The sequence below is a fragment of the Ahaetulla prasina genome, chromosome 3 (assembly GCF_028640845.1).
Source record: "Ahaetulla prasina isolate Xishuangbanna chromosome 3, ASM2864084v1, whole genome shotgun sequence".
NCBI lineage: Eukaryota > Metazoa > Chordata > Lepidosauria > Squamata > Colubridae > Ahaetulla > Ahaetulla prasina.
Window position 1 is genome coordinate 166644045 of NC_080541.1, and position 24519 is coordinate 166668563.

Consider the following 24519-nt stretch of genomic DNA (forward strand, 5'->3'; position numbering starts at 1 on the left):
TCCTCAGGCTCCAAGAAAGCCTCTGGAGCCTGGGGAGAGCAAATAATAGGCCTACTGGGCCCATTGGTAACCTTTTTGCCGTCATGTGCCAAAAGCGGGGGGAGCGGGGGGGTTGTGCATGCATGTGCGGGGGGTGGGGCATGGGGGGCATTGAATTATGGGTGTGGGCATGCGCGTGACCCCCCTGCGCTCTCCCCTCTTTTGGCACATGACTGCAAAAAGGTTAGCCATCACTGATTTAGAGCTATACAACACATTACCACAGTAATAGCTTATTTTCAAAAATCTGAAGTCACCATGAGGATTTCCTCCCTCCCCAGCATAAATTGTTCCCAGAAATGTTGTTATCCTTATGCTATCTGCCATTACATCATTAAACAGATTAAACAGAATATCTTTTGTTATTGGATGTTCCAAGTAAAAGGCAGCCAGTTCACACTGTTTTCCAAAATGCTTTTATTAGATTTAATTTGTAACAATTTGGGTAGATCTACTATGGTTAAAGAAATGCCTTGCTTCCCTTAATATTTTATCTCTTGGATCTCTGAATTAATATTTGTGCTTTGGATTTGGTAGCTGTAACAGTTGCCTGGATTCTGACCTACAGGTGTGATTTTTACAACTCCTGAAGTTTGAAAAGTGTTACACCCAAGTATTACTATTGCTGTTGTTTAAAAAGCTAAGACTACCTAAGTGACAGAATATATAGAGGATTTATATCCAGAGGCAATTTATCATCTTAGTTATACCAAAGGGACTGCTTTGTTTAGAAATTTGTTTATCTGAAGAAAAAGCCTGTATTGTAATGATCAACTCTTGAATTATAGCCATAGTAGTGAATTTTAGAAAAATATCATATGATGATGCTGGACCCAATTGTTACATCTTATTTTGGGAACAAATTTGTTCAGTAGCAGAAAAAAATTTTTTTGTTGCCATGGTAGTAAAATAGACAGTTCTGGGAAAGAAGTACATTCTATTTTGTATCATACACTAGATATTCACATGATGAATTCACTGAATAGTCCTAACATGTTAGTCAGTAATATATTACAAGACCAGCAATATAACATTTTTTTTTGTTTTAAATTTTGTGCAGAGCAAAAATGTCTTCCTTATGATGGACTTCTGCATTCAAAAAAAAAAAAATACTACAATTACAATTCTGGTGTACAAAGTGTACAAAACATTTACATTTCTTTTTCTGTATATTCTTGCTACTGGGATTTTCCACTGTCCTAAAGGTAAGTCAATATTTATGGCCCACTTGTTTTGACTCAATTTGCATCAAGCTCGCAACATTTTCCTGCCTGGTAGCATAATCCATTAATCCACTCGTAACATTATTAGTTATTAACAGATCTCTGTCTGTGTATTCCTGCCTGGGCATGCTGTTCCACCATTTTCAGGAGGTGGGTTTGTACATTGTCTTGTGCGGCTTCTAGTTCCCCTTTCACAAGCTGCCCATGGAGTCCAGCAACTCCAGCTACCATGGACTGGATAACCTGTAACGGAGTACATTGTGATTAGCAACTTTCAGGTAAAGCCAGTTTCAGATTTGTTCAACATTTAGAGTAAAACAAATAAATCAAACCAGAGGTGGGTTTCAGCAGGTTCTGACCAGTTCTGGAGAACCGGTAGCAGAAATTGTGAGTAGTTCGGAGAACTGGTAGTAAAAATTCTGACTGACCCCACTCCCATCTATTGTCTGCCTCCCAAGTCCCAGCTGATCAAGAGGAAATGGGGATTTTGCAGTAACCTTCCCCTAGAGTAGGGAGGGAATGGAAATTTTACAGTATCCTTCCCCTGCCATGCCCACCAAGCCACGCCCACCAAGCTATGCCACTCCCACCAAGCCACATCCACAGAGCCAGTAGTAAAAAAATTTGAAACCCACCACTGAATCAAATCCATTCCAGTTTGTGGACAAACCTGGACATTACTGGCAATTATTAATAAGAAAAAATACCAGCAGCATTATATAGCTTTGCAACACTTATATATTTCTGGAATTGATGTAGCTGTCGCTTACTAAATTCTGAAAATTTGGACCATCCTTGATCTAAAAGAAATTTATTACAGAACTAATGCTATTGTATAGTGATCAGCACCAACAATCTTTTGATGGAAGTATATAGGGAGAGTTCTGTTGAACCAGACAAGGTTTTTCCTAATCCAGTAGTCATCTTCCTCTAGGAATTCATTAGTAGGATATAAGGGTGGAACTAAGGATGGTAACTTCTCTCGATCAGTAGCAAAAATATCAGAATCCTGTTTCTAGAACCTGAAGCATCACACACATATATTACATCAAGGCCATAAACAAAGATAGCCTTATCCTGCTTAAAAAAAACAAACAGTATAACAAGCCTGTAAAATGAATGGGAAGTGGGGTAATTTACAGCATACTAACAATATAACTCCCTTTCTATTTCATTGTATTGATTGTTACAGAGAAGCAGCCAAAAGAAAGACCTAGGACCTTTCCACATTGCATGAATCATGTGTTGCCTGCAATATTCACAATCATAAAAAGGTATAGAATATTTTCTCCCGTCTGTCAGTCCCTCCTCACCCCCCCAAAAAAACCCTTAAAGTTGTTTGAAGTTTCAGCTTTAAACTGCAATGGATGGAGAAAAATAGGCTGCTTTAAGAGTTCTTTGTAAGACCCACCTGTTAATCTTCATTTTTATTCATTGAAATGACAAATTTATTAGAACTGCATCGACATGATCCAAAATGACCTCAAAGACAACAGCACAGCAGCTGTTGTTTTAGAACAGGGTTTCTCAACTGCAACAACTTTAAGATGTGTGGACTTCAACTCCCATCATGCTGGCTGAGGAATTCTGGAAGTTGAAGTCTACACATTTTAAACCTTAATGAGGTTGAGAAATCCTTCCTTAGGGAATTAGAAAATACATTGTCCTGTATCCAAGCATTTTAAACGGGGCAGGTGTTTTAGAGTGCTATCTGCTGCATTATTTTCCGTGAAGGCTTTTCTACTCTATATTCTAATTTTTCCTCAGACCAACAAACTTGAGTTGGGCTGAGCCTGGCTCAGAGTCACAGTAATCCTCAATGTATGCATCTAGTCTATAACCCAGGTATTCATACTCTTTAATCCAATGCCTTAAGCGCTATACCACACAAGCTATACCTCCTTTTATTTCTGTGCTTTTTCTCTTTATATACTGTACATCATAGAGCATGCAGTTTAGCTCTCTTCTCTGCAACCCAGCTAATGTTGACTGTGGCTGAATGTAAGCACTATACTAAAAGTTCCCAAATAAATGCTGATTGTTATGCTGGCACAACTACCATAAATGTATGCATTAGATTCATAGCAGCAAGACATCTTTCCCAGTAGCAAGACATCATGGATTGAAAGAATTGTAGGCAAGCAATTACTGACAACAGGGGAACATCAAGTTCTGCTATATATCTATATAACGGGTCTTTGAGAGTACAAAGTGTGTGAGAGAGAGTGAGTATGAGAGATTCCACATCTATATCAAAGAATTATCTGGAGAATTTGAGGCTGAAGTGACTGACCTGACACAATCCTATATGGAATTAGATCCACTAGAATAAATCAATTTAACTACACTTAAATCTGCATAGGGTTAAGTTGCAAGCGCTGGACGTTCCCATTAATATTTATTGGGGGCTTTTCTTGGCTCTGCCCTTGCAGTCTCCGATATGATTTATGCAACTGCAGTAAGCTACTTCTACAACATCTTTAGTTAACCCTTCAAACTGGCTTGAAATGCCAGTCTGATTCCTGGATAAAGCTCCTTCGGTAGCCTGGCATATGAGGGGATCCAAGGTATTGAAGGTAAATGTCGTTTACAGCCTAGTGATCTCAGGAGGTTTCATTCAACAATAGTTTCTCAGAAGTCTTACCTGTCCTCTTTGTCTCTCCGCAGTCTGGGCCTAGGTAGCCTTGCTTGCACTCACAAACACAGGTAGCTCCCAGCAGGATTGGTTCACCATTGTTCTTACAGGGACCACACCGGCAGGTATTGAATTCCATTAAATACTGATCTAAAGCCCTTTTCAAGTTTCTCCTCTTGGTTTCCATATTACCAAGGCTTGTCCTAGACAATAATTCATGTATGGGCTGCAGCTGAGGAAAAAGAGAAAAAGGAAAACTATTTTTATACTGTGGTTGTTTTGGGTGTTACTTCAACCTTGGGAAAGTTGAAATACAATGCCCAGAAAGTACCAGGATATCTTGGGAAAGTGGCATTTGCAAACCAACAAAATTAAATGGTGCAGGTACAGAACGGATGGAATGGCAAAATACTTATTTTGATAATCATCTTGATATATTATTCTAGGATATGAATGGCCCCGGCTGACTTTTCAAGGATTGTCTCTCAGTTTTCTCCTCCCTCTTTTAAACTGCTATATACACTTAAAAAAATAAAATTCCTGGGACGCTACATCAAATTTCATTTTTGGGATTCTTATAGAGAATGGTGCAGGAGCCAAAGACATCTTAACATTGAGCAAATGGCTCCCATAACTGAAACAATTGGGTTAAATACAGAAGTAGATATAGAAAATGTGGATAATGTCTACATTAAGTCAGATACCTGAAATTCTCTAAATATGTGTTGGACTGTGTTGGAAACAAAAGGGACTAATGCTATAGGAATTCATTTGGGGAACAAGAGTGAAAAAAAGTAGTTAGGGGTGCACTGTCAATATTTTTTTTAAAAAAGTCTATTGTTATATTATATAAAGATATTTTTTATCTTTATATTTAGAAACGGGGATAGAGAAGGAAGAATTGTTTAGTGGTTTACTTCTACTTCTTATCCTGAATCTTGTATTTTTAAAGGAAATGATGATATTCTATAAAGGAGATCTTTAAAAAGATCTCAGGAAAGAATTTCTCCAAGTTCCTCTATAAAGCTGCTAGATGACCTGGAAGATATTGAGCAGGACACAGGGGGCAGCCTTAATAGTAGCACCAAAGGCCTTATGGTGACTTTAAGAAGTGACATTTTAGTGACTTCAAGTCATTGTGACAACAGAGATTTGTAGAGCACTTCTAGTCATTATGTGTGGGAGAAAAGGCATCAAGCAACATGCCACGAGGTCTTTTAGCCTCTATGTCTCTCCCTGAGAGCAGCCATAAGTTCATTTAAAATGGGTTTCTCGTCTGTATCCAGTATGATTTCCCAAGTCAAGTCACTTCCTCAAACTAGATAAGTATGAAGTCTCTATTTATACTACCCAATGAAGCTTTCAAAAAGAAGGAATGAATCATTCTGTTTCTGCAGTTTTCCCCAATCTGGTGACTTCTGATACAAGGTTGGCTAAGTTTGCGGCCTCATTTTCTGGGAAAGTAGGTATAAATATGTACAAATATAGCGTTGAAAGAGTTCAGAATGATCTAATTTCTGAGGCTGTAAGATCTGAGGGAGAGATTGATCAACTATTTGCTCTCTTTGCTGCTTACAGGGCAAATAGCCAAGATGAGTTATCACAACAAATGAAAGTACATACTGCAAATCAAAGCAAAAACCCAAGTCAAAGAAAAGCAATGTTATTGCAATGTAGTGTGAAATATGGATTTCTTCCTCCTTCAAAAATCTTAAATATAATTATTCATCTAATCATTATACAAAAAGTTATATTGGCTCAGACTCTGTTTTTACTGTAGCTACCCAGACAACTTTGGGAAACCCAGCAGTTGACGATGAAGACAATAGGTCTCTCCCTTACATTTACTACTGGTTTGCATTGTGCCCGCGTGCATGCACCTAAGAGTTTTGATGACATTTGGGTCAGTGGGCAGAGCCTCCCACCGGTTTTACTACTGGTTCTATAGAACTGGTCCAAACTGGGGGCAACCCACCACTGGTCTCTCCTGATCAGATGTGTCTTCCACTGATGTCTGGAGGCAACATCAGAGTCTTCATGGCCAATAATCATTGCTAATCTTATACACAATGAGCATCTATAATACACAGCCATTTACTCTATGGGAGCAATGTCCATAATCACCTGGCTGCAATACAGAAGCTTGCCTCTTCTCTATCTGAATTTCTCCCCATGCAACATCTTCAGTGGGAGAACTTTCCCCAACTATTTTGATGACAGCAGGAGGGAAATATCTCACAAGACATTTTCCCCACGCTCTGCATTATTTTAAAAATGCTTATTATATTCCTTTCTCGGCCTACCCATTTTTCCTGAGCTAAAAGCGTGAAACCTTGCAACTGCTTGCCCTAAGGTACTGTTCTAGTTCCCTTTATCATTTTGATCATCTTTTTCTACAGGTTTTTTTTTCATTTTTGTAATATCTTTTTTGGAAGTGCAACAAACGGAACTATATGCAGCATGCCCGAAGAAGTTGGCTTCACTCATTGATTTGTATATAGGCATTGCACTACCATCAGTTTTAATTTTATACTTCTAAAATTTTGCATTATTTGCAGTTTGCATTCTTTTCCTTGCTGTAATCTGCTTTGAATATATCTATGCAAATGTAAAAACAAGATATACACTGAATAAATGTGTACATATTTTAATCTTGTATTTCATATTTTAAATTTTATGTCGTACAGTATGCTTAATTTCAGTCCAACAGTTCAGAGGTTCGAATCTCTAGTGCCGTGTAACAGGGTGAGCTCCCATTACTTGTCCTAGCTTCTGCCAGCCTAGCAGTTTGAAAGCACATTAAAAAAAATGCAAGTAGAAAAATAGAGACCACCTTTGGTGGGAAGGTAACAGAGTTCTGTGTGCCTTTGGCATTTAGTCATGCCAGCCACATGACCACAGAGACGTCTTCAGCGCTGGCTCTCCGGCTTTGAAACAGAGATGAGCACCGCCCCCCCAGAGTCGGGAACGACTAGCACATATGTGCAAGGGGAACCTTTACCATGCTTAATTTTAATTGTGATGCTTCTGACATGAATAAGCAAACATACAAATGCATTGATCCTTTTTCCAAATGTTTAAAGTTGTCTTTTCATCTAATCTTGATACTGAATAAGGACAATTTGTCATTACCATCTAAAGGTTCCCCCCACCCCCAGTTTCTCAATACAGAAAACAGTTCTTGAACTTTCTGTCTCTCTATTCCAATTGTTAACTAAGCCTGACCCTACTGAGCTTCTGACCAGGTTTGCCATCTGCCAAGACTTTCTAATTGTTACCCAACATGGAATTTGCCTTTTACACAGCAGCTACATGCTGGATAAATATTTTCACAGAGTGACAGTTTGCAAGTTCAAGAACCTTTCCCATCAATCATCGGCCGAGATCAAAATGGACTGCAAAGGAGGTGGGCTCTGAAATTCAAATCTAGTGGATTTGTCTAGCACATCTGGGCTGCAAAAATCCTGCTGAGCCCCCAGATGAAAATAAAAACATACAGGAACCTCTAATTCTTAGCTACTTTTTATTGGTAGCTTGAAGCTCTGCAGCCCAATGCACAGGAGCAATGCACTGTGGAAAGAGGGATCAAGTGTCAGAAATACAAATAGTGTGTAGAGCTGTCAGGAATGCTGAGAGAGGTACAGGGCAGTCTGTTTACAGAGGTTTCCTGTAATTCAAGAGGTTGAGAGGATTGCTGCATAAGATATTCTCCACGGCCTTGAGGTAGAGTGTTTTAAAACAATATTTACAGAAGACACTTTAGCAAACAACAGTATGTCAAATGGAGAGGACATTCAAGCGGAGGTTAGTAATTATTAGATGTCTGAATCTACTCCAAAACCACCAGCACTTATGGTGTTCCTGGAGCTGTCTTTTAAGGGTTAAGGACTAAATGCCTGGCAAACTGTTTCATTCAGAATTCATGGAATTGTATCCATCCAGGATGGGAAAGCTAGTCTGTCTTCAATTAAACAGAAAAATAAAGGAAATGGGGTAACATATGGTAGCAGTATTACCTAAAATCAGCACCAGTGGTGGGATTCAAATAATTTAACAACTGATTCTCTCTCCTAATGACTGGCTGGGTGGGCATGGCCATGGTGGGCGTGGCCAGGGGATGTGTGACAGGCAGCACTCGGCCTCCAGCACATCCCTGAGAGCAAAAATGGGCTATGGGGGGGGGGGATGCGCCGTCCTCCCCCCATGCCCTGTTTTGGGCCTAGTAGGCCTCCCTGCAGCCTCCTGGGTGTGAAAACAGGCCATGGGGGGCCGCACTGCACCCCGTGCCCTGTTTTGTGCCTAGTAGTCCAACCTGAAGCCTCCTGGGAGATAAAATGGGTCATGGGGGGGATGCGCTGCACCACCATCACCCCGTGCCCCATTTTGGACCTCACTGAAGCCTCCTGAGAGTGAAAATGGGCTATGGGTGGTGTGTCTCCCCCCCTCCCCCCACGCCCCATTTTGGGCCTATAGGCTTCCCTGCACTGGGAGACAAAAGGGAGGACATGGGGACTCCTGGAAGGGGCGGGGAGGAGCGAGGTGGGGCCAGCCAGAAATTTACCCAAACTGGCCCAAGCCAGCTAAATCCCACCACTGATCAGCATCTTCTAGATGTGTTGGGATTACAACTCAGCTCCAGAATTTATAGGACAGTGAGGGTTTTGCAGTTCCAAAACATCTGAACCTGCCAGAATTGGGGTCTTGAATTATACAGTCATCCAGAAAAAGGGAATTGCATAAAGGTTTTCCACAAGGAACTGGCAATTAGAAGATGTTCTGAATTCCCTTTCCTTTCCCTTATTATTCTGAGCTGCTCAGGTTTCTATTGTATAAAATAGTCAGCTATGTGGGTTTTTGAATAAATAAAATCTCTCTCTAACAGTGAATGTGAAAGACAGGAATATCTCTCTGCTACAGCACATATATTGCTATTCGTCCCTACAAGAAAAAAATTCTCGGGAGAAAAGCAGCTAGAGGGGACAGCAAGATATATTCAGAGCATAAATCCTGAATACTTTATATTCAAGCTAAAACGAATGGTAGCTTAGGGTGATAAACTCCAGGGGAAGAAACAACATTGCTTAAGAGCCTGGTATGTCATTTCAAATGTTGTTAAATGGCCTCGTCTTCCAAATGTACAAAGTAACAACCAGCCTGTCCCCTGAACAGATGCATAACAACATTGTTCTAGGAACTTTTGCCTGACAGGTTTAATTTCTTGGATATCTAGCTGCAGCCATTTAATCATACAGGTGTATCATCTTTTTTCCACAAATGGCATTCCACCTTAGAAAATATCCAGCGTAGAATTGTGCCATAAGAAAAGGTAACACTTCAGAAGCCCCAGCAAAAAATAAATTGGCAGCCAGGAGTACCAATTTATTAGGCTGAAAACGATGGTGATATCAAGGCATATGTCTATCTGGGTCACCAACTTCAAGCATGTGAATAATAAATTTGACTTATTATTTGTAATATTGTTACTGCAAACCATGGAATTAAGTTTATTCGAATACGTTTCTAGGCTTTATGACTTTATCCCATATATTTGATAGTTGCACCACAGTTATTTTTGGGATTAAAACTGGAGGTAACCCTTACTGTTATGTCAAAAAAGAAAAATGCATTTTAATTGGTTTAAAGACCGATTACATTATGGGTTTAGATACCAGCAAAGTTTCAAGCATTTTGCACCTATTCCATACTGCTTTATGTAGTTCAGGTGGTGAACTGGAATTCTAGTATCCTTACTCTCTCTTGAATGTTAGTGTATTTGAACATGGAAAGGTCATGCCCATCCCAGCTCCGCAAAGCAAAAAACACCGTGATATGTCACCATACAGTTTGTCACCTGTGGTCTAAGTGCTATTGCTATAAAATGAACTGATGTTATATTTGCAGCCATGGATGAGGATACAGCAACCCAACAAACGAATCATTTCATTTGGTTAGCTTAGAGTAGTCTTAGTTGCATTGCTTGGCAACCAAACACTGTATTTTTCAGACTATAAGATTTCACCCCTGTCCCAAACCCATTTTTGCGAAAAATGGACCTGTTTTTGGCCCAAAAACGGGATGTGCAGCAGTGGTGGGTTTCAAAAATGTTCACTACCAGTTCTGTGGGTGTGGCTTGGTGGGTGTGACTTGGTAGGCATGACAGGAGAAGGATACTGTAAAATCTCCATTCCCATCCTACTCCAGGGGAAGGTTACTGCAAAAATCCCCATTTCCTCCCGATCAGCTTGGAATTGGGAGGCAGAGAATAGATGGGGGCAGGGCCAGTCAGAATTTTTACTACCGGTTCTCCGAACTACTCAAAATTTCTGCTACCGGTTCTCCAGAACTGATCAGAACCTGCTGAAACCCACCTCTGATGCACGGGGTGGGGCTTTTGGAGGCCAAAAATGGCTATATTCGGTGTATAAGACGCACCAACATTTCCACCCTATTTTTTTGGGTGGGGGAGTGTGTCTTATACTCTGAAAAGTACGGTACATGGAACTGTCTCCTTCTGGACAAAACCAGAATCCTATTATATTTCTTGGAGAGCTAAGCCTGCTGCCAGGTACAGAATGTATGCAAAAGAGAGCCAGAATTTTTTAATGGCTCCTTTAATTTTTTGAGACAAAATGTCCACAATTGATTTCATTTTAAACTATCTATATGATGTGTATGATCTAGCGACCATGGTTTTCTTCAGCACTGTCTTTTCCCGCATCTGCTCCAAATGTCTCTATTAATTAGGGAAACAATTAGAAAGATCTACAAAGGCAGTTGACTGCTTCATCTCTGTAGCTATTTCTCATCTTAGACAGGATATCCATGGGCGGGCTTGGCCATGGTGGGTGTGGCCTAGTCGGCCTCCTGCACCATGGCGGGGGGTGTTTTTGCCATCCCTGGGCTCCAGAGGCTTTTTTCGAGCCTCCGGGAGGGGGAAAACGGCCTTCCTGGGCTCCAAAGGCCCATTTCTGGCCTTCCCAAATTTCTGGTAGGCCTGTTTTTCACCGTCCATGAGCCTCCATGCATGCCCTACACTTACCTGCATCCAAAACGGGCTGTGTGAGGATTCCTGTGAGGGCTGGGTGGGCAGGGCCAGCCAGGACTGGGATTTGGGGGTTCTCTGAACTGCACAGAATCTTAGCTAGAGATTCTCCCGAACCCCTGTGAACCTTCAGCAGCCTATCTCTGAGGAGATCTAAACAGCCTGGTTGTAGATGCTTCACAGCAGGATTAATTGTATCAATACCCAGTTTAAAAAATACAATCCATTCTTCCTTGTTAAAGAAAAACAATCCTCAATTTCTGAAAATGGGTATTCCTATTCCCACCTTTCTTTTGACAATCTAGTTGCCATGGTGCAATAAACATAAACTTAAACATTAAGAATGAAAGTTCTCTTCTTACCTCTACCTTACTTTGAAAGTTGTGGGGGGGTTTTGTCCTCTTCTTTTTAAAAAAACCAAACAAAAAAACAACAACATTTGTATCCTTGTGAGGTGGGGAGAAGGTCAGCGTATCTACAGCCCATTACATTTAAGCCTGTTCTAAGATGGAATCACTATCAAAATATAAAATGATCTGCTCCAGTACACTTTCAATCCTTTAGAAATGCAGCATTCCTACACGTGAAAGCAAAGGCTTACCTCAAAATCAATAATGGTGGGATTAAGTTTTAATGACCTCCCCCAGTAGCGGTATGCTATGGAGCTCCTATTTTCCATGATTCTGGCAATGGATGAGGCATCTCCACCTTCTACCCGAGGAATAATATCTTCTACTACTGACTTTTTTTCATTGCCGTCTGGAAAGTTGAACAGTTAAAAAAATTAGACATTTCTATGATTTCCCTAATTCTACAGACATTCATTAATTGAAGTAACTTAAAAGGGGATAAGAATTGAAAAAGGGAAAGGAATTGAATTTTCATCAGAAGGCAGGTAGGTAAATGTAGATAGCTAACTTTTAGACTTGGTCCAAAATCTAATACATACAATACATGCACATTTTGCTTCATTTTCTCTTTTCCTTCTCCCATATAATTCTTCTCCCCAAAGAAGACTTAAAAATTCTGAATACTTTATATTCAAGCTAAAACAAATGGTAGCTTAGGGTGATAAACTCCAGGGAAAGAAACAAAGAATTACAAGAATTTGGAATAGGCAGTAAAAGAAAATCCTATTGGTGCTATTCATCTACAGTATAATATTTAATCATAGCAGGGGTGAAATGCTACCGGTTTGGACCGATTCAGGCAAAAGCAGTATTTCAAACAATCAGCTGGGTGACGATCAGCTGTGACGCACAATTTATATTAGCTAGAATCATCAGATTTCCTGCTTTCTCTCTAATATAAATTGTGTGGCACAGCGGATCCCTCCCCCCTCACTGTTCTACTTACTTTTGCAGACTCAGAAGGCTTCAAAATGTTTCTTTTTTAGCACTGCGTGGGCGCGCCTCAGCCAAAGCGTGAGTCTGCTACCAAGGCGAAGCACATGCTCGGTAGCAGACTCACAGAACCGGTAGCAGACTTCAGAGGATTTCACTGCTGAATCATAGTATGCACAGCATTTGTCAACACAGATGTTAAAACTGCATCATAACATTGACCTCCTTCTTGTGAATTCAAAATATTTTTTTCCTGTTATTGTTCCTTCCCGTTTAATCTGCCATCCATCTTTATGAATGAAATCAATGAATGGCAAGAAATTAGCAAAACATGCAATGAGTCTTATGACATTCAAGACTTTGAAGACATTCTTATATACGTCTTAGTTATTTTATAACCAAAAATACCATGTGTCCCTCATAAATGTTTTCTTCTCCTTTGAACGAATCCTTAATTTCTAAAACAAATTGTGTTTTATCAAATAGAATAAGGACCAGCAGCAAAAGAATGCAGCAGGCTGTGTCTATTTTGCTCTATGAAAAATAATTTCTAGTGCCTGAGTCCCTTTATGGAAACAAAGACGTTTTAAATTCATAAGTGAAGAAGTCTATTTCCTACCTTCGCCCATGCCTCCTTCTGAGCCACATTTATTGAAGTCCACCTTGGCATCTATTTCCAGAACTTCTTGAAATGGAAAGCTTAAGCCAATCGATGCCCCAAAACAGCTATTTACATAATCCTTTTTAACTTCTATAGTAAAGGAAGAAATCATGAATATCATTAGCATGTTTATACCCATGGATAATTGATGAACCTTCATATCTTAGTTACCAACAGAAGCACAGTAAGAATATCCTTATTTGCATTTCAACATTTTTTCACTGGTCATTGTCTAAAACAACGTCTGCCAAGGGTACATCAAAAAACCAAGATGGGAGGCAGAGCCATATTATAAAAGCCCAGCTCTTTTCCACAGGCAACACAACATTAAAAAGGGTGGGAATTCACCCTTATGTTGCAACACACGTGAACTAAGATGGGACTTTAAATGTGGCTACTTTCCTGACGTTCGTTTGACTCCATCCCTGGCAGCTGGTATCTGGAAAGCTATTGACAGTGACAAAGAGAATGCAGTTCTGCTTTTTAAAAGAAAAATATAAATTACATTTCCATAGTTAATAATAATAATAATAATATTTTAATTTGTATACCGCCCTTCTCCCGAAGGACTCAGGGCGGTGAAAAGGCAAATAAAATACAAACAAAAACATACACAATAATTAAAACAACCCTTAAAAAACTGATTCAAATTTGCCAGAAAATTTAAAATAACATTACACCCCATAAAAGTACAGAAATTTAAAACCCATCAAAATTCAATTAAAATTTAAAATTTAAAATCAGTCCAGTCCAGCCATACGAAATAAATAGGTTTTAAGTTCGCGGCGAAAGGTCCTAAGGTCAGGTAGTTGTCGAAGCCTGAGGGGAAGCTCGTTCCACAGGGTAGGAGCCCCCACAGAGAAGGCCCTCCCCCTGGGGGCCGCCAGTCGACACTGTTTGGCTGACAGCACCCTGAGGAGTCCCTCTCTGTGGGAACGCACCGGACGCTGGGAGATAGAGGCCGGCAGTAGACGGTCCCATAAATAGCCCGGTCCTAAGCCATGGAGCGCTTTAAAGGTGGTAACCAATACCTTGAAGCGCACCCGGAAAACAACAGGTAGCCAGTGCAGTCTGCGCAGGATAGGTGTTACATGGGAGCTCCGACCCGCTCCCTCAATAACCTGCGCAGCCGCATTCTAGACTAGCTGAAGTCTCCGGATGCTCTTCAAGGGGAGCCCCATGTAGAGAGCATTGCAGTAGTCCAGACGAGAAGTAACGAGAGCATGAGTGACCGTGCATAGGACATCCCGGTCCAGGAAGGGACGCAACTGGCGGATCAGGCGAACCTGATAAAAAGCTCTCCTGGAGATGGTCGTCAAATGATCTTCAAAGGACAACCGACCATCCAGGAGCACGCCCAAGTTGCGTACCTTCTCCATCGGGGCCAACAACTCGCCCCCGATGGACAGCCGCATCTGCAGCTGACTGTACCGAGGTGCCGGCATCCACAGCCACTCCATCTTGGAGGGATTAAGTTTGAGCCTGTTCCTCCCCATCCAGACCCATACGGCTTCCAAACACCAGGACAGCACTTCGACAGCTTCGCTGGGGTGGCCCGGGGTGGAAAAGTACAGCTGAGTATCATCAGCATACAGTTGGTATCTCACCCCAAAGCCACTGATGATCTCACCCAGCGACTTCATATAGATGTTGAACAGGAGGGGTGAGAGAATCGATCCCTGCGGCACCCCACACATGAGGCACCTCGGAGTCGATCTCTGCCCCCCTGTCAACACCATCTGCGTCCGGTCAGAGAGGTAGGAAGAGAACCACCGATAAACGGTGCCTCCCACTCCCAACCCCTCCATCAGATTAGAGAAGACAGAAACCAGGATAGATTTATCCATGTCTTAGGACCGGGCTATCTACGAGACCGCCTTCTGCCACTGATAGCCTCCCAACGACCTGTGCGCTCCCACAGAGTAGGCCTGCTCCGGGTGCCATCATCCAAACAGTGTCGGTTGGTGGCCCCCAGGGGGAGAGCCTTCTCTGTGGCAGCACCGACCCTATGGAATGGGTTACCTCCAGAGTTACACCAACTCCCCGACCTCCGAACCTTCAAGCGGGAACTGAAGACCCTATTATTCAATTGGGCAGGAGTAGCCTAAGTGTTTTTAATTTAATTTATTAATGTATTAATTTTATTTATAATTTTAAATTTTATATCGGTCTATGACCGTTTTAGTTAATTAGGCCTGTTAAATATTTCGTTTTAAATCAGGGGTGTCCAAACTTGGTCCCTTTAAGACTTGTGGACTTCAACTCCCAGAGTCCCTCAGCCAGCAAAGCTGGCTGAGGAACTCTGGGAGTTGAAGTCCACAAGTCTTAAAGGGACCAAGTTTGGACACCCCTGTTTTAAATGCATTTTAAATCTGTGATTTATATTGTGTATTTTATGTGTTTTAAATAAGGCTGTACACCGCCCTGAGTCCTTCAGGAGAAGGGCGGTATAGAAATTTAATTATAAATAAAATAAAATAAATCCTATAGAATCTTGCCTATTTCCTTTTAGACCTAAAAGTATTGTTTGTCAAATTTTATGAAATTCTGTTCAGTATTTTAATAATTTATTTAACAGACACCAGATTGATCTCTTTTTTAAAAACCTCTTTCTCAGTGAGGAAAATCCGCATTTGTGTTTTGGTAAGTTTGCATTTGTACATAATAGTCAGCCAGTTTTTATTTTAACCATGGTTTGCTGAACAAACCAAGAGCAGCTGAAGTCATCTCTGGCTTAACTAATGCCGCAATTTTCTCAATTTCTTCCACTAGTACCCAGAAGATACAGAGTACAAGAACTAAGGATAAATTGCAATTCTGGCATTTAGGTTAAAACAAACCATAGTTTCATTAAGCCAGCATTCATAAATCAATGACCACCTTCGCCCTTTGTGGGCAAAATAAAACAGCGTTTCTTAATTGGGCTGGGCTTACACACTATGCTGCCCACTCTGTTGTGGTTTAGTATATTATTGTATCAGTGTTGCTTCATGTAATTAGGGAACTAAAATTTAATGTTTCCTAATGAGCTGACACTCTCAATAAAGCTATGACTCGGACTATACTTTGCCATATCTAATAGAACAAAGTCTCCCAGCTACTAAATTTATATTCATTTGCTGCCAACTGACAGAATATTAATAAATCTATAGTATTGTTTGTATTTAACTACTCCACCACTGTTTAACAACACACATGGGTGAAATCTATTTACTTTAAACAAAAAGAAATGATTAGTTCTTTTCTCAGTGTTTCAACAATATATTCTAGTACCTCTTAAGTAATTAGTTGCAGCAAAGGCCTGTCAATACAATTTGTTATTGGTAGTCATGAGAGGGTTGCTCCTACTTTGATCAATGGTATGTAGTAGATTTCATAAAATGATGATCATACAAAATATATTGGCAGTGCAGGAAAAGAGAAAACAAGATTACATATTGTCTTATTGCAATTCCAGGGGGCTAAATATGGTTCACAAATTAGATGGATTTCTGCTTTTAATTTTTGAATTAATCACAGTGTGAGAAAGTCTCTTTCTGTTTTTGTACCAGTAATTAGAAATCTCAAACAAATGGTATTGCTCTTCTGTGAAACCGTACAAGAATAATGATTTGCTCTGAAAGAAAAAAATCAAAGATAATCTTTGTGCAACTCCCAAGGATTCGTAACTATATTTGTTTCCATTCTTTCATTGTTTCAGGTGGAGAAATCCTCCTTCAGAATGAATTCCCATCTTTTTTTTTTTTTTGCTTATATATTTGCAGAATTCATAGCCAGCACTGCCAAATTAAAGAAAATAAGAGTGTATGTATGTAAGTATCTATGTAGCAGTCTATGTAACAAACACACACACAAACACACACACACACATATATGTGAAAATTGGAATGGATACAAACACAGCACCTGCTTTTGAGCACTTGACTCAACATCAAGGGAAACTGAATTTTCATCAGAAGGCAGGTAGATAAATGGAAATAGCTAACTTTTAGACTTAGTCCAAAATCTAATACATACAAAACATGCACATTTTGCTTTGTTTTCTCTTTTTCTTCTCCCATACAATTCTTCTCCCCAAAGAAGCCTTAAAAGGCATCCACAAAAATAATGAAAACAATTTTCAATAAAATAAATGAAACAAAACAAGCAATACAATCACTAATGCTAAAATAAAGTGTGTCTATATATGCCTTGATATATATGAATTGAAACAAATATTTTTTAAAAAATATAAAGGCTTAGTCAGGAGGTCAAAAAACATAACATGTCCATCTGTCTCTCTGTCTGTCCCTCTATCTATATACCTCCCTACCTTTCTAGTTATTTTGATTTACACATTTAGTCTCTTAAACATATACTGATTGCATATGAATGTCTACAGCAGGGCTGGCTGAGGAATTTTGGGAGTTGAAATCCACAAGTCTTAAAGTTGCCAAGGTTGGAGACCCCTGGTTTACAGTAACTGATATATAAACAGTTGCTTTGAGAGATGGGTGGCATATAAATTTAATCATAAATACAAATACCATATAATGTCTGTAATTACATGAAAGATCTACATGAACCAGCCAACTGCTCATGTTGCATTCTAGAAAACTTTTCTGTCCAATTTTAATTGCATCACATCCATGAAGTAGCTTGTAAGATACTATAACATAACATAAAAACTAAAGACAAGTGTTGTTGGAGCAGACCAGTGACTTAGTTAGATCTCCAATTTTTGTCACTGTTTATACCTTGTTTTAAGAAATTGAGATACCATCAGTGATGGAATTCAAATTTTTTTTACTACTGGTTCTGTGGGCGTGGCTTGGTGGGCGTTGTGTGGCTTGGTGGGTGTGGCAGGGGAAGGATACTGCAAAATCTCCATTCTCACCCCACTCCAGGGGAAGGAGACTGCAAAATCCCCATTCCCTCCCCCCTCCTGGGGGAAGGATATTGCAAAATCTCCATTCCCACCCTACTCTGGGATCAGCCAGAGGTGGTATTTGCTGGTTCTCTGAACTACTCAAAATTTCTGCTACTGGTTCTCCAGAATCTGTCAGAACCTGTTGAACAGCATCCCTGGACACCATGTACAGCAGGGATTGGTAAGACCAATGAAGAAGACCTACCTGATCTTCTTATGATGCTTTTAAAGCCACCTTACCTCCATAGCTCAGCAACTCCTAGCTTACTATAGCTACTAAATATCTTACAAATCCTTATATTCCTAAATTCAAAAGGTATGCTAAAGTAATTATGCTGCCTGAGGCAAAGGACAATAGCAACAGCACTTAGACTTATATACCTCTCCATAGTATTTGCAACGTTCTCTAATCCGTTTACAGAGTCAGCCTATTGCCGCCAACAATCTGGCTCCTCATTTTACCAAACTTGGAAGGATGGAAGGCTGAGTCAACCTTGAACTGATCAGGATTGAACTCCTGGCTGTGGGCAGAGTATGCCTGCAATACTGCATTCTAATCACTGTACCACCAGGGCTCATGGTGCCAATATAGCACACTGAAGACAACTCACAATAAGTCTTACTGACAGGAAAGTTAAACTTGGAGAGGGAAAAACTCTTTTTTGTCATCGAAGGAGTAACCAGTAGAAGTCTAAACTTCCATACTAGGTTTATTAAAACATGCCCCTACTTTTAAGCATCATTTGGCAATTAACGTGCCTGCCAAGGCAAAGATTGCCAAACTACCCCTTAAAAGTATATTTCTGCCTTCGCTTCATTGAGTCATCCATGCTTGATAGTGATTGCATCCATCATCAGCCTTTTCAGAAGAAGGGAAACAAGCCCATAATTCTAGAGAAACATTTGCTTTCAGACACTATGAGCAGCACTAAAGCAAACGGCCGACATTCATTGAACCACAGATTTGCTTCTCCTGACTCAACGAGGCACTTAACTATAGCACCAGTTTGATAAATGTGTCTCTATTTTTTTATAGTCTGCTGCTGTGGGTGAAAATTATACAAGTATCTTACATAAAAGCAAAAAATATTTTTCTCCCGGGGCGCATTTTTTTGTTGTCTGTTTTAGGACTCCAATTTCCCTCCTCCTTCCACGGGGCCCACCTTCTTGCATAAATCACACCCTTTCTGAAAGGCAGGGAGGGAGCATAATGCAAAATAAATAAAGGAATGGCTCTGTGGAGATGTTGCTGGCTGATGTATTCTTCTTCTTCTCTTGACAGCCTTGCTTTCTGCAGCTTTGAATGGCATGTTGGTCTCTCTGTTGGTCACTCTCTGGGACCAGGAGAGACACAAGCCTGCGAGTATTAAAGTCCATTGAATTCACAGCCTGACTGGATGGACACTATTCACTATTGCAAGCTCAGTGCCTATTATTATTTATTTATTTATAAAATGTATAGGCCACCCATCTTACCACAAGGTAGCTTTGGGTGGCTACTGGAAAAAACACAATAGCCTTTTCTGTAAAAGTAGCTCTTCAGTTTCATGTATTTATGTGGCTGGGTGGAGTGAAGAGGCATGCCAAGAAATGCTCAAAATGCAAACAAATCCACATAATACAATGCTCATTTAAATGCCTTTCCCCACTCCTGCTCACAAAAGCTCTCCAGCCATCCTTGAGTTCCTTGAAGAAAAGTATACAAACATGAGAGTATGACTTATGCGTTGTGGTCTGCCAGCAGCCTGCGGAGCTGGCAGTGGAGTTAGGGTTGGGGAGGACAATGGGTCAGTCCTGGAGCGAGAGAAGGCCCAGATGAGGGCTCTGTGTTGGAGGCCGAGATGGGGCCAGGGCCATCTGGGAGCAATGCGCGGACTCTGGAGCCTGCAGAGGCAGACAGGAGAGAGGCAGAGGAACAGGAGGAGCCTGTTGCATGCATGCAAGTGCATGCATGCAAAGAGCTGCCAGAAGACAAGAGCAGCTAAAGCAAAAAGGACGACTTGGGAGTAAGGCCAGGAGATGATTGGCCTCTCCTATAAGGCTTAAAAGAGCACTTGGACTTTTTGTAGGAAAGCAACGTTGCTACAATTGTTTCTTGACTCCTGTTTCTCAACTTCATGGGGTTCTTGCCAAGAAAAGCCTTTGGCAGGGTGCCAAAGAAGACAAAGGTTTGTGATAAGACCGAACGACTTTTTCTGAAGAACTTTGTTTTGGACTTAATTTGGACTAAGTTGAGAATGAAGTAATTCTCAGTTATTCTAATAAAATAGGTTTGTTTAGGACTGATTGTGTCTGGTAATAACTACTTAGGCCTAGGTCACAACATTATGACGTCCTTGCACTTATGACCATTGTAACATCCTCATGGTCATGTGATCCAAATATGGGTGCACTGCATGTCTTTGCAACAGTTGCAGCATCCCAGGGTCATGTTATCGCCATTGGCGACCTTTCCAGTTGGCTTCTGACAAGCAAAGTCAGATTCACTTAAACTTAAAAAGTGCATGATTCACTTAACGACTGTGGCAAAAAAGTCATAACATTATCATAAGTCAAGGAGTACCCCTACACCTAGGGTGTCAAACTGGCATCCCATGGGCCAGATGTGTCACACTTAGGCCACACCCATTCCAGCTCCGCGAATGGGAAAAATATCTTGAAATGTCACATGACAGCAAAGTGATGCTGTGAGTTTAATACCCACGCTCTACATGCTTTGTGTAGAAAAGATGCCAACTTCATTTCTGGGTGACCTCAGTTCTAATCCAGAAAGCTGAGGCTTAGATATAAGTTTGGGGGACTGGTACAGGAATATTACTCAAGACTGAAATCTAAGCAGAAGAATCTCCAATTAACTTCATCCCACACTGTCATTCCTTTCTCTCCTGCATCTTCGTTCCCCAAGACCCATCATTCTTCCGTTTTAAAAATATGCTCTTTAGGGAGAAGCAGTATTCCATGCAAGGTAACAAGGTCACTTCATCTCATAATCATCCATATTGCTTAGCTCTTCGGTGCATCACTTGGAAATGTGAGACTTGAACAATGCATTTCTCCAAAGCCACTTTTTCCTATCACAGGGAAGTGATAGTCTGGTGGCTCAACAGACTAATGCAGTCTGTTATTAACACAGCTGCTTGCAATTACTGCAAGGTCAAGCCCCACCAGGCCCAAGGTTGACTCAGCCTTCCATCCTTTATAAGGTAGGTAAAATGAGGACCCAGATTGTTGGGGGCAATAAAAGTTGACTTTGTATATAATATACAAATGGATGAAAACTATTGCTTAACATAGTGTAAGCTGCCCTGAGTCTTCGGAGAAGGGCGGGATATAAATGCAAATAAAAAAAAACAAAAAAACAAAAAAACAAAACTTCTTAATTCATAATATAGGTAATCCTCAAATTACAACCACAGCTGAGACCAACATTTCTGTGGTAGGCAAAATAGTTAAGTTTGCTTTGCTCTGTTTTATGACATTTCTTGTCACGGTTGTTAAATGAATGACTGCAGTTGGTAAGTTAGTAACATAGTTGTTAAGTGACTTTGGCTTCCCCATTTACTTCGCTTGTTGGAAGATTGCAAAAAGTGATCACATGACCCTGGCACACTGTAACCATCATAACTACATGCCAGTTACCACCTATCCAAATTTTGACCACGGGGAAGTTGCAATGGTTGTAAGTGTGAAAAATTTTCATAAGTCACTTTCTTCAGTGCTGGTGTGTGACTTTAAACCGTCACTAAACAAATGATTGTAAATCAAGGGCTACCTCAGAGGTAAAATGCTCCTGGTTTGGACCAGATCATGCGATCCGGTTGCGATGGGAGCAGGTAGTTCGGAGAACCGGTAGCAAAAATCCCTGCCCTCCCCCCACTGCCCACGCCTTGCTGTTTCTCTTTTCTGTCCCTGAAGTGCTCGGTGGTGATATAGCTGCAAACAGCCTTAAATGACTGCCGTGGCACTTCAAAGGACCGCACTACAGCTGATCAGTGCTGTAGGCAGCTAGTAGACCGGTGCCTCTATTTTTAAAGAAGGTAGACCGGTGCCTGCCAAAAAAAGGCACTTGGTAGACCGGTGCCTCTCAGTAAAACCGCTGGAGTGGCGGTGGAGACCCCCAAACTTATAGTCATGGGGGACTTTAACTTGCCATCGACCGGCATGTCATCGACAGCAGCTCGTGAGTTCACGGCTTCCATGACGGCCTTGGACCTGACTCAAGTAGTAGATGGCCCTACTCACATTGGGGGAGGCACACTGGACCTGATTTTCATCTCTGGTCAGTGGTTGAAGGATCTGGACTTGAGGGATTTAGTCATCGAACCTTTGTCATGGTCAGATCACTCTCTCCTTCGCCTGGACTTTCTGACCGCCACTCAACACCGCAGGGAGACGGAGCCAATACGTTGGTTCCGTCCCAGGCGCCTGATGGACCCGGAGAGGTTCCAGACGGAGCTTGGGCCGTTTCCTGAGTGGCTAGCTCACGGCACGGCTGAGGAACTAGTCGCGGCTTGGGAACGGGCCGTGGCTGGGGCTTTAGACCGTGTCGTGCCTTTGCGGCCTCTGACCCGGCGTAGGTCCCAACAAGCTCCCTGGTTCTCCGAGGAGCTGAGGGGGATGAAACGCCGGAGAAGATGCCTAGAGAGTTCCTGGAGGTCCAGTCGTTCGGAGGCTGATCGGACACTAGTTAGGTCCTATAATAGGACCTACCTAGTGGCATTGAGGGAAGCGAGACGTTGCTACGTCTCCTCCCTCATTGCGTCGGCAGATAACCGCCCGGCAGCCCTGTTTCGGGTGACTCGCTCTCTCCTTCAACAGGGGGAGCGGGATGACCCGTTACAGGGACGTGCTGAGGAGTTTAGTGGTTATCTATACGATAAAATTGTTCAGCTTTGGGATGGTCTGGACCAAAATTGGGTGGATCCAGGTGAGATGTCAGAGAGCTGTCTTGTTGAGATTGTTTGGGATGAGTTTGACCCTGTGGCTCCCGAGGACATGGACAGGTTGCTGGGTAGGTTGAACGCCACCTCATGTTTACTGGACCCGTGCTCCTCCTGGTTGGTACTGGCCACGCAGGAGGTGACACAAGGCTGGCTCCAGGGATTACAAATGCTTCTTTGTTGGAGGGGGTCTTTCCAGCCGCCTTGAAAGAGGCAGTGGCGAGACCTCTCCTCAAGAGGCCTTCCCTGGACCCAGCTGTTTTAGGCAATTATCGTCCGGTCTCCAACCTTTGCTTTGCGGCGAAGGTTGTGGAGAGTGTGGTGACATGTCAACTACCCCGGTACCTGGATGAAACCGTCTATCTAGACCCGTTCCAGTCCGGCTTCCGGCCCAGATACAGCACTGAGACGGCTTTGGTCGCATTGGTGGATGATCTCTGGAGGGCCAGGGATAGGGGTTATTCCTCTGCCTTGATCCTATTAGACCTCTCAGCGGCTTTTGATACTATCGACCATGGTATCTTGCTGCACTGTTTGGAGGGATTGGGGGTGGGAGGCACCGTTTATCGGTGGTTCTCCTCCTATCTCTCCGATCGGTCGCAGACGGTGTTGACAGGGGGGCAGAGGTCGGCCCCGAGGTGCCTCACTTGTGGGGTGCCGCAGGGGTCGATTCTCTCGCCCCTCCTGTTCAACATCTATATGAAGCCGCTGGGTGAGATCATCAGTGGCTTCGGTGTGAAGTACCAGCTGTACGCTGATGATACTCAGCTATACTTTTCCACACCGGGCCACCCCAACGAAGCTATCGAAGTGCTGTCCCGGTGCCTGGAAGCCGTACGGGTCTGAATGGGGAGAAACAGGCTCAAGCTCAATCCCTCTAAGACAGAGTGGCTGTGGATGCCGGCATCCCGGTACAGTCAGCTGCAGCCGCGGCTGACTGTTGGGGGCGAGTCATTGGCCCCAAAGGAGAGGGTGCGCAACTTGGGCGTCCTCCTGGATGGATGGCTGTCTTTTGAAGACCATTTGACGGCCGTCACCAGGAGAGCTTTCTACCAGGTTCGCCTGGTTCGCCAGTTGCGCCCCTTTCTAGACCGGGATGCCCTATGTACGGTCACTCATGCTCTCATGACATCTCGTCTGGATTACTGCAATGCTCTCTACATGGGGCTCCCCTTGAGGAGCACCCGGAGACTCCAGTTAGTTCAGAATGCGGCTGCGCGGATGATAGAGGGAGCCCCTCGTGGCTCCCATGTGACACCTCTCCTGCGCAGACTGCACTGGCTACCTATGGCCTCCTGGGTGCGCTTCAAGGTTTTGGTAATTATCTTCAAAGCATTCCATGGCATAGGGCCGGGTTACTTACGGGACCGTCTGCTGCCACCTACTGCCTCTCACCGACCCGTGCGCTCTCACAGAGAGGGACTCCTCAGGGTGCCGTCGGCCAGGCAGTACCGACTGGCGACACCCAGGGGAAGGGCCTTTTCTGTGTGGGCTCCCACCCTCTGAAATGAACTTCCCCCAGGACTTCGCCAACTTCCTGACCTTCGAACCTTCCGCCGCGAGCTTAAGACACATCTATTTATTTGCGCAGGACTGGACTAGAATTTTTAAATTTTGAATTTGGTTTTTAATGGGGTTTTATTATTTGTATTTCTATTTTAAATTTTTGGCCTTATTTAGTAAGTTTTTTAACTGTGGTTTTATTCTGTATTTATATGTATGTTTTT

At 42.2% G+C, this 24519-nt stretch overlaps 1 protein-coding gene across 1 annotated transcript in view; it reads right to left on the bottom strand.

The window, feature by feature from the left end:
* Positions 1-509: 509 nt before the first annotated feature.
* Positions 510-24519, bottom strand: part of C8A (complement C8 alpha chain) — a 69681-nt gene continuing 45671 nt past the window's right edge. Inside the window, exons 9-12 of the mRNA XM_058178541.1 lie at positions 12902-13033; positions 11541-11698; positions 3907-4129; positions 510-1505 (exon numbers count right to left, since the gene is read on the bottom strand). Of these exons, the coding sequence (XP_058034524.1) occupies positions 1354-1505; positions 3907-4129; positions 11541-11698; positions 12902-13033 (665 nt within the window). The 3' untranslated portion in view covers positions 510-1353. The remainder of the gene's footprint in view (positions 1506-3906; positions 4130-11540; positions 11699-12901; positions 13034-24519) is intronic.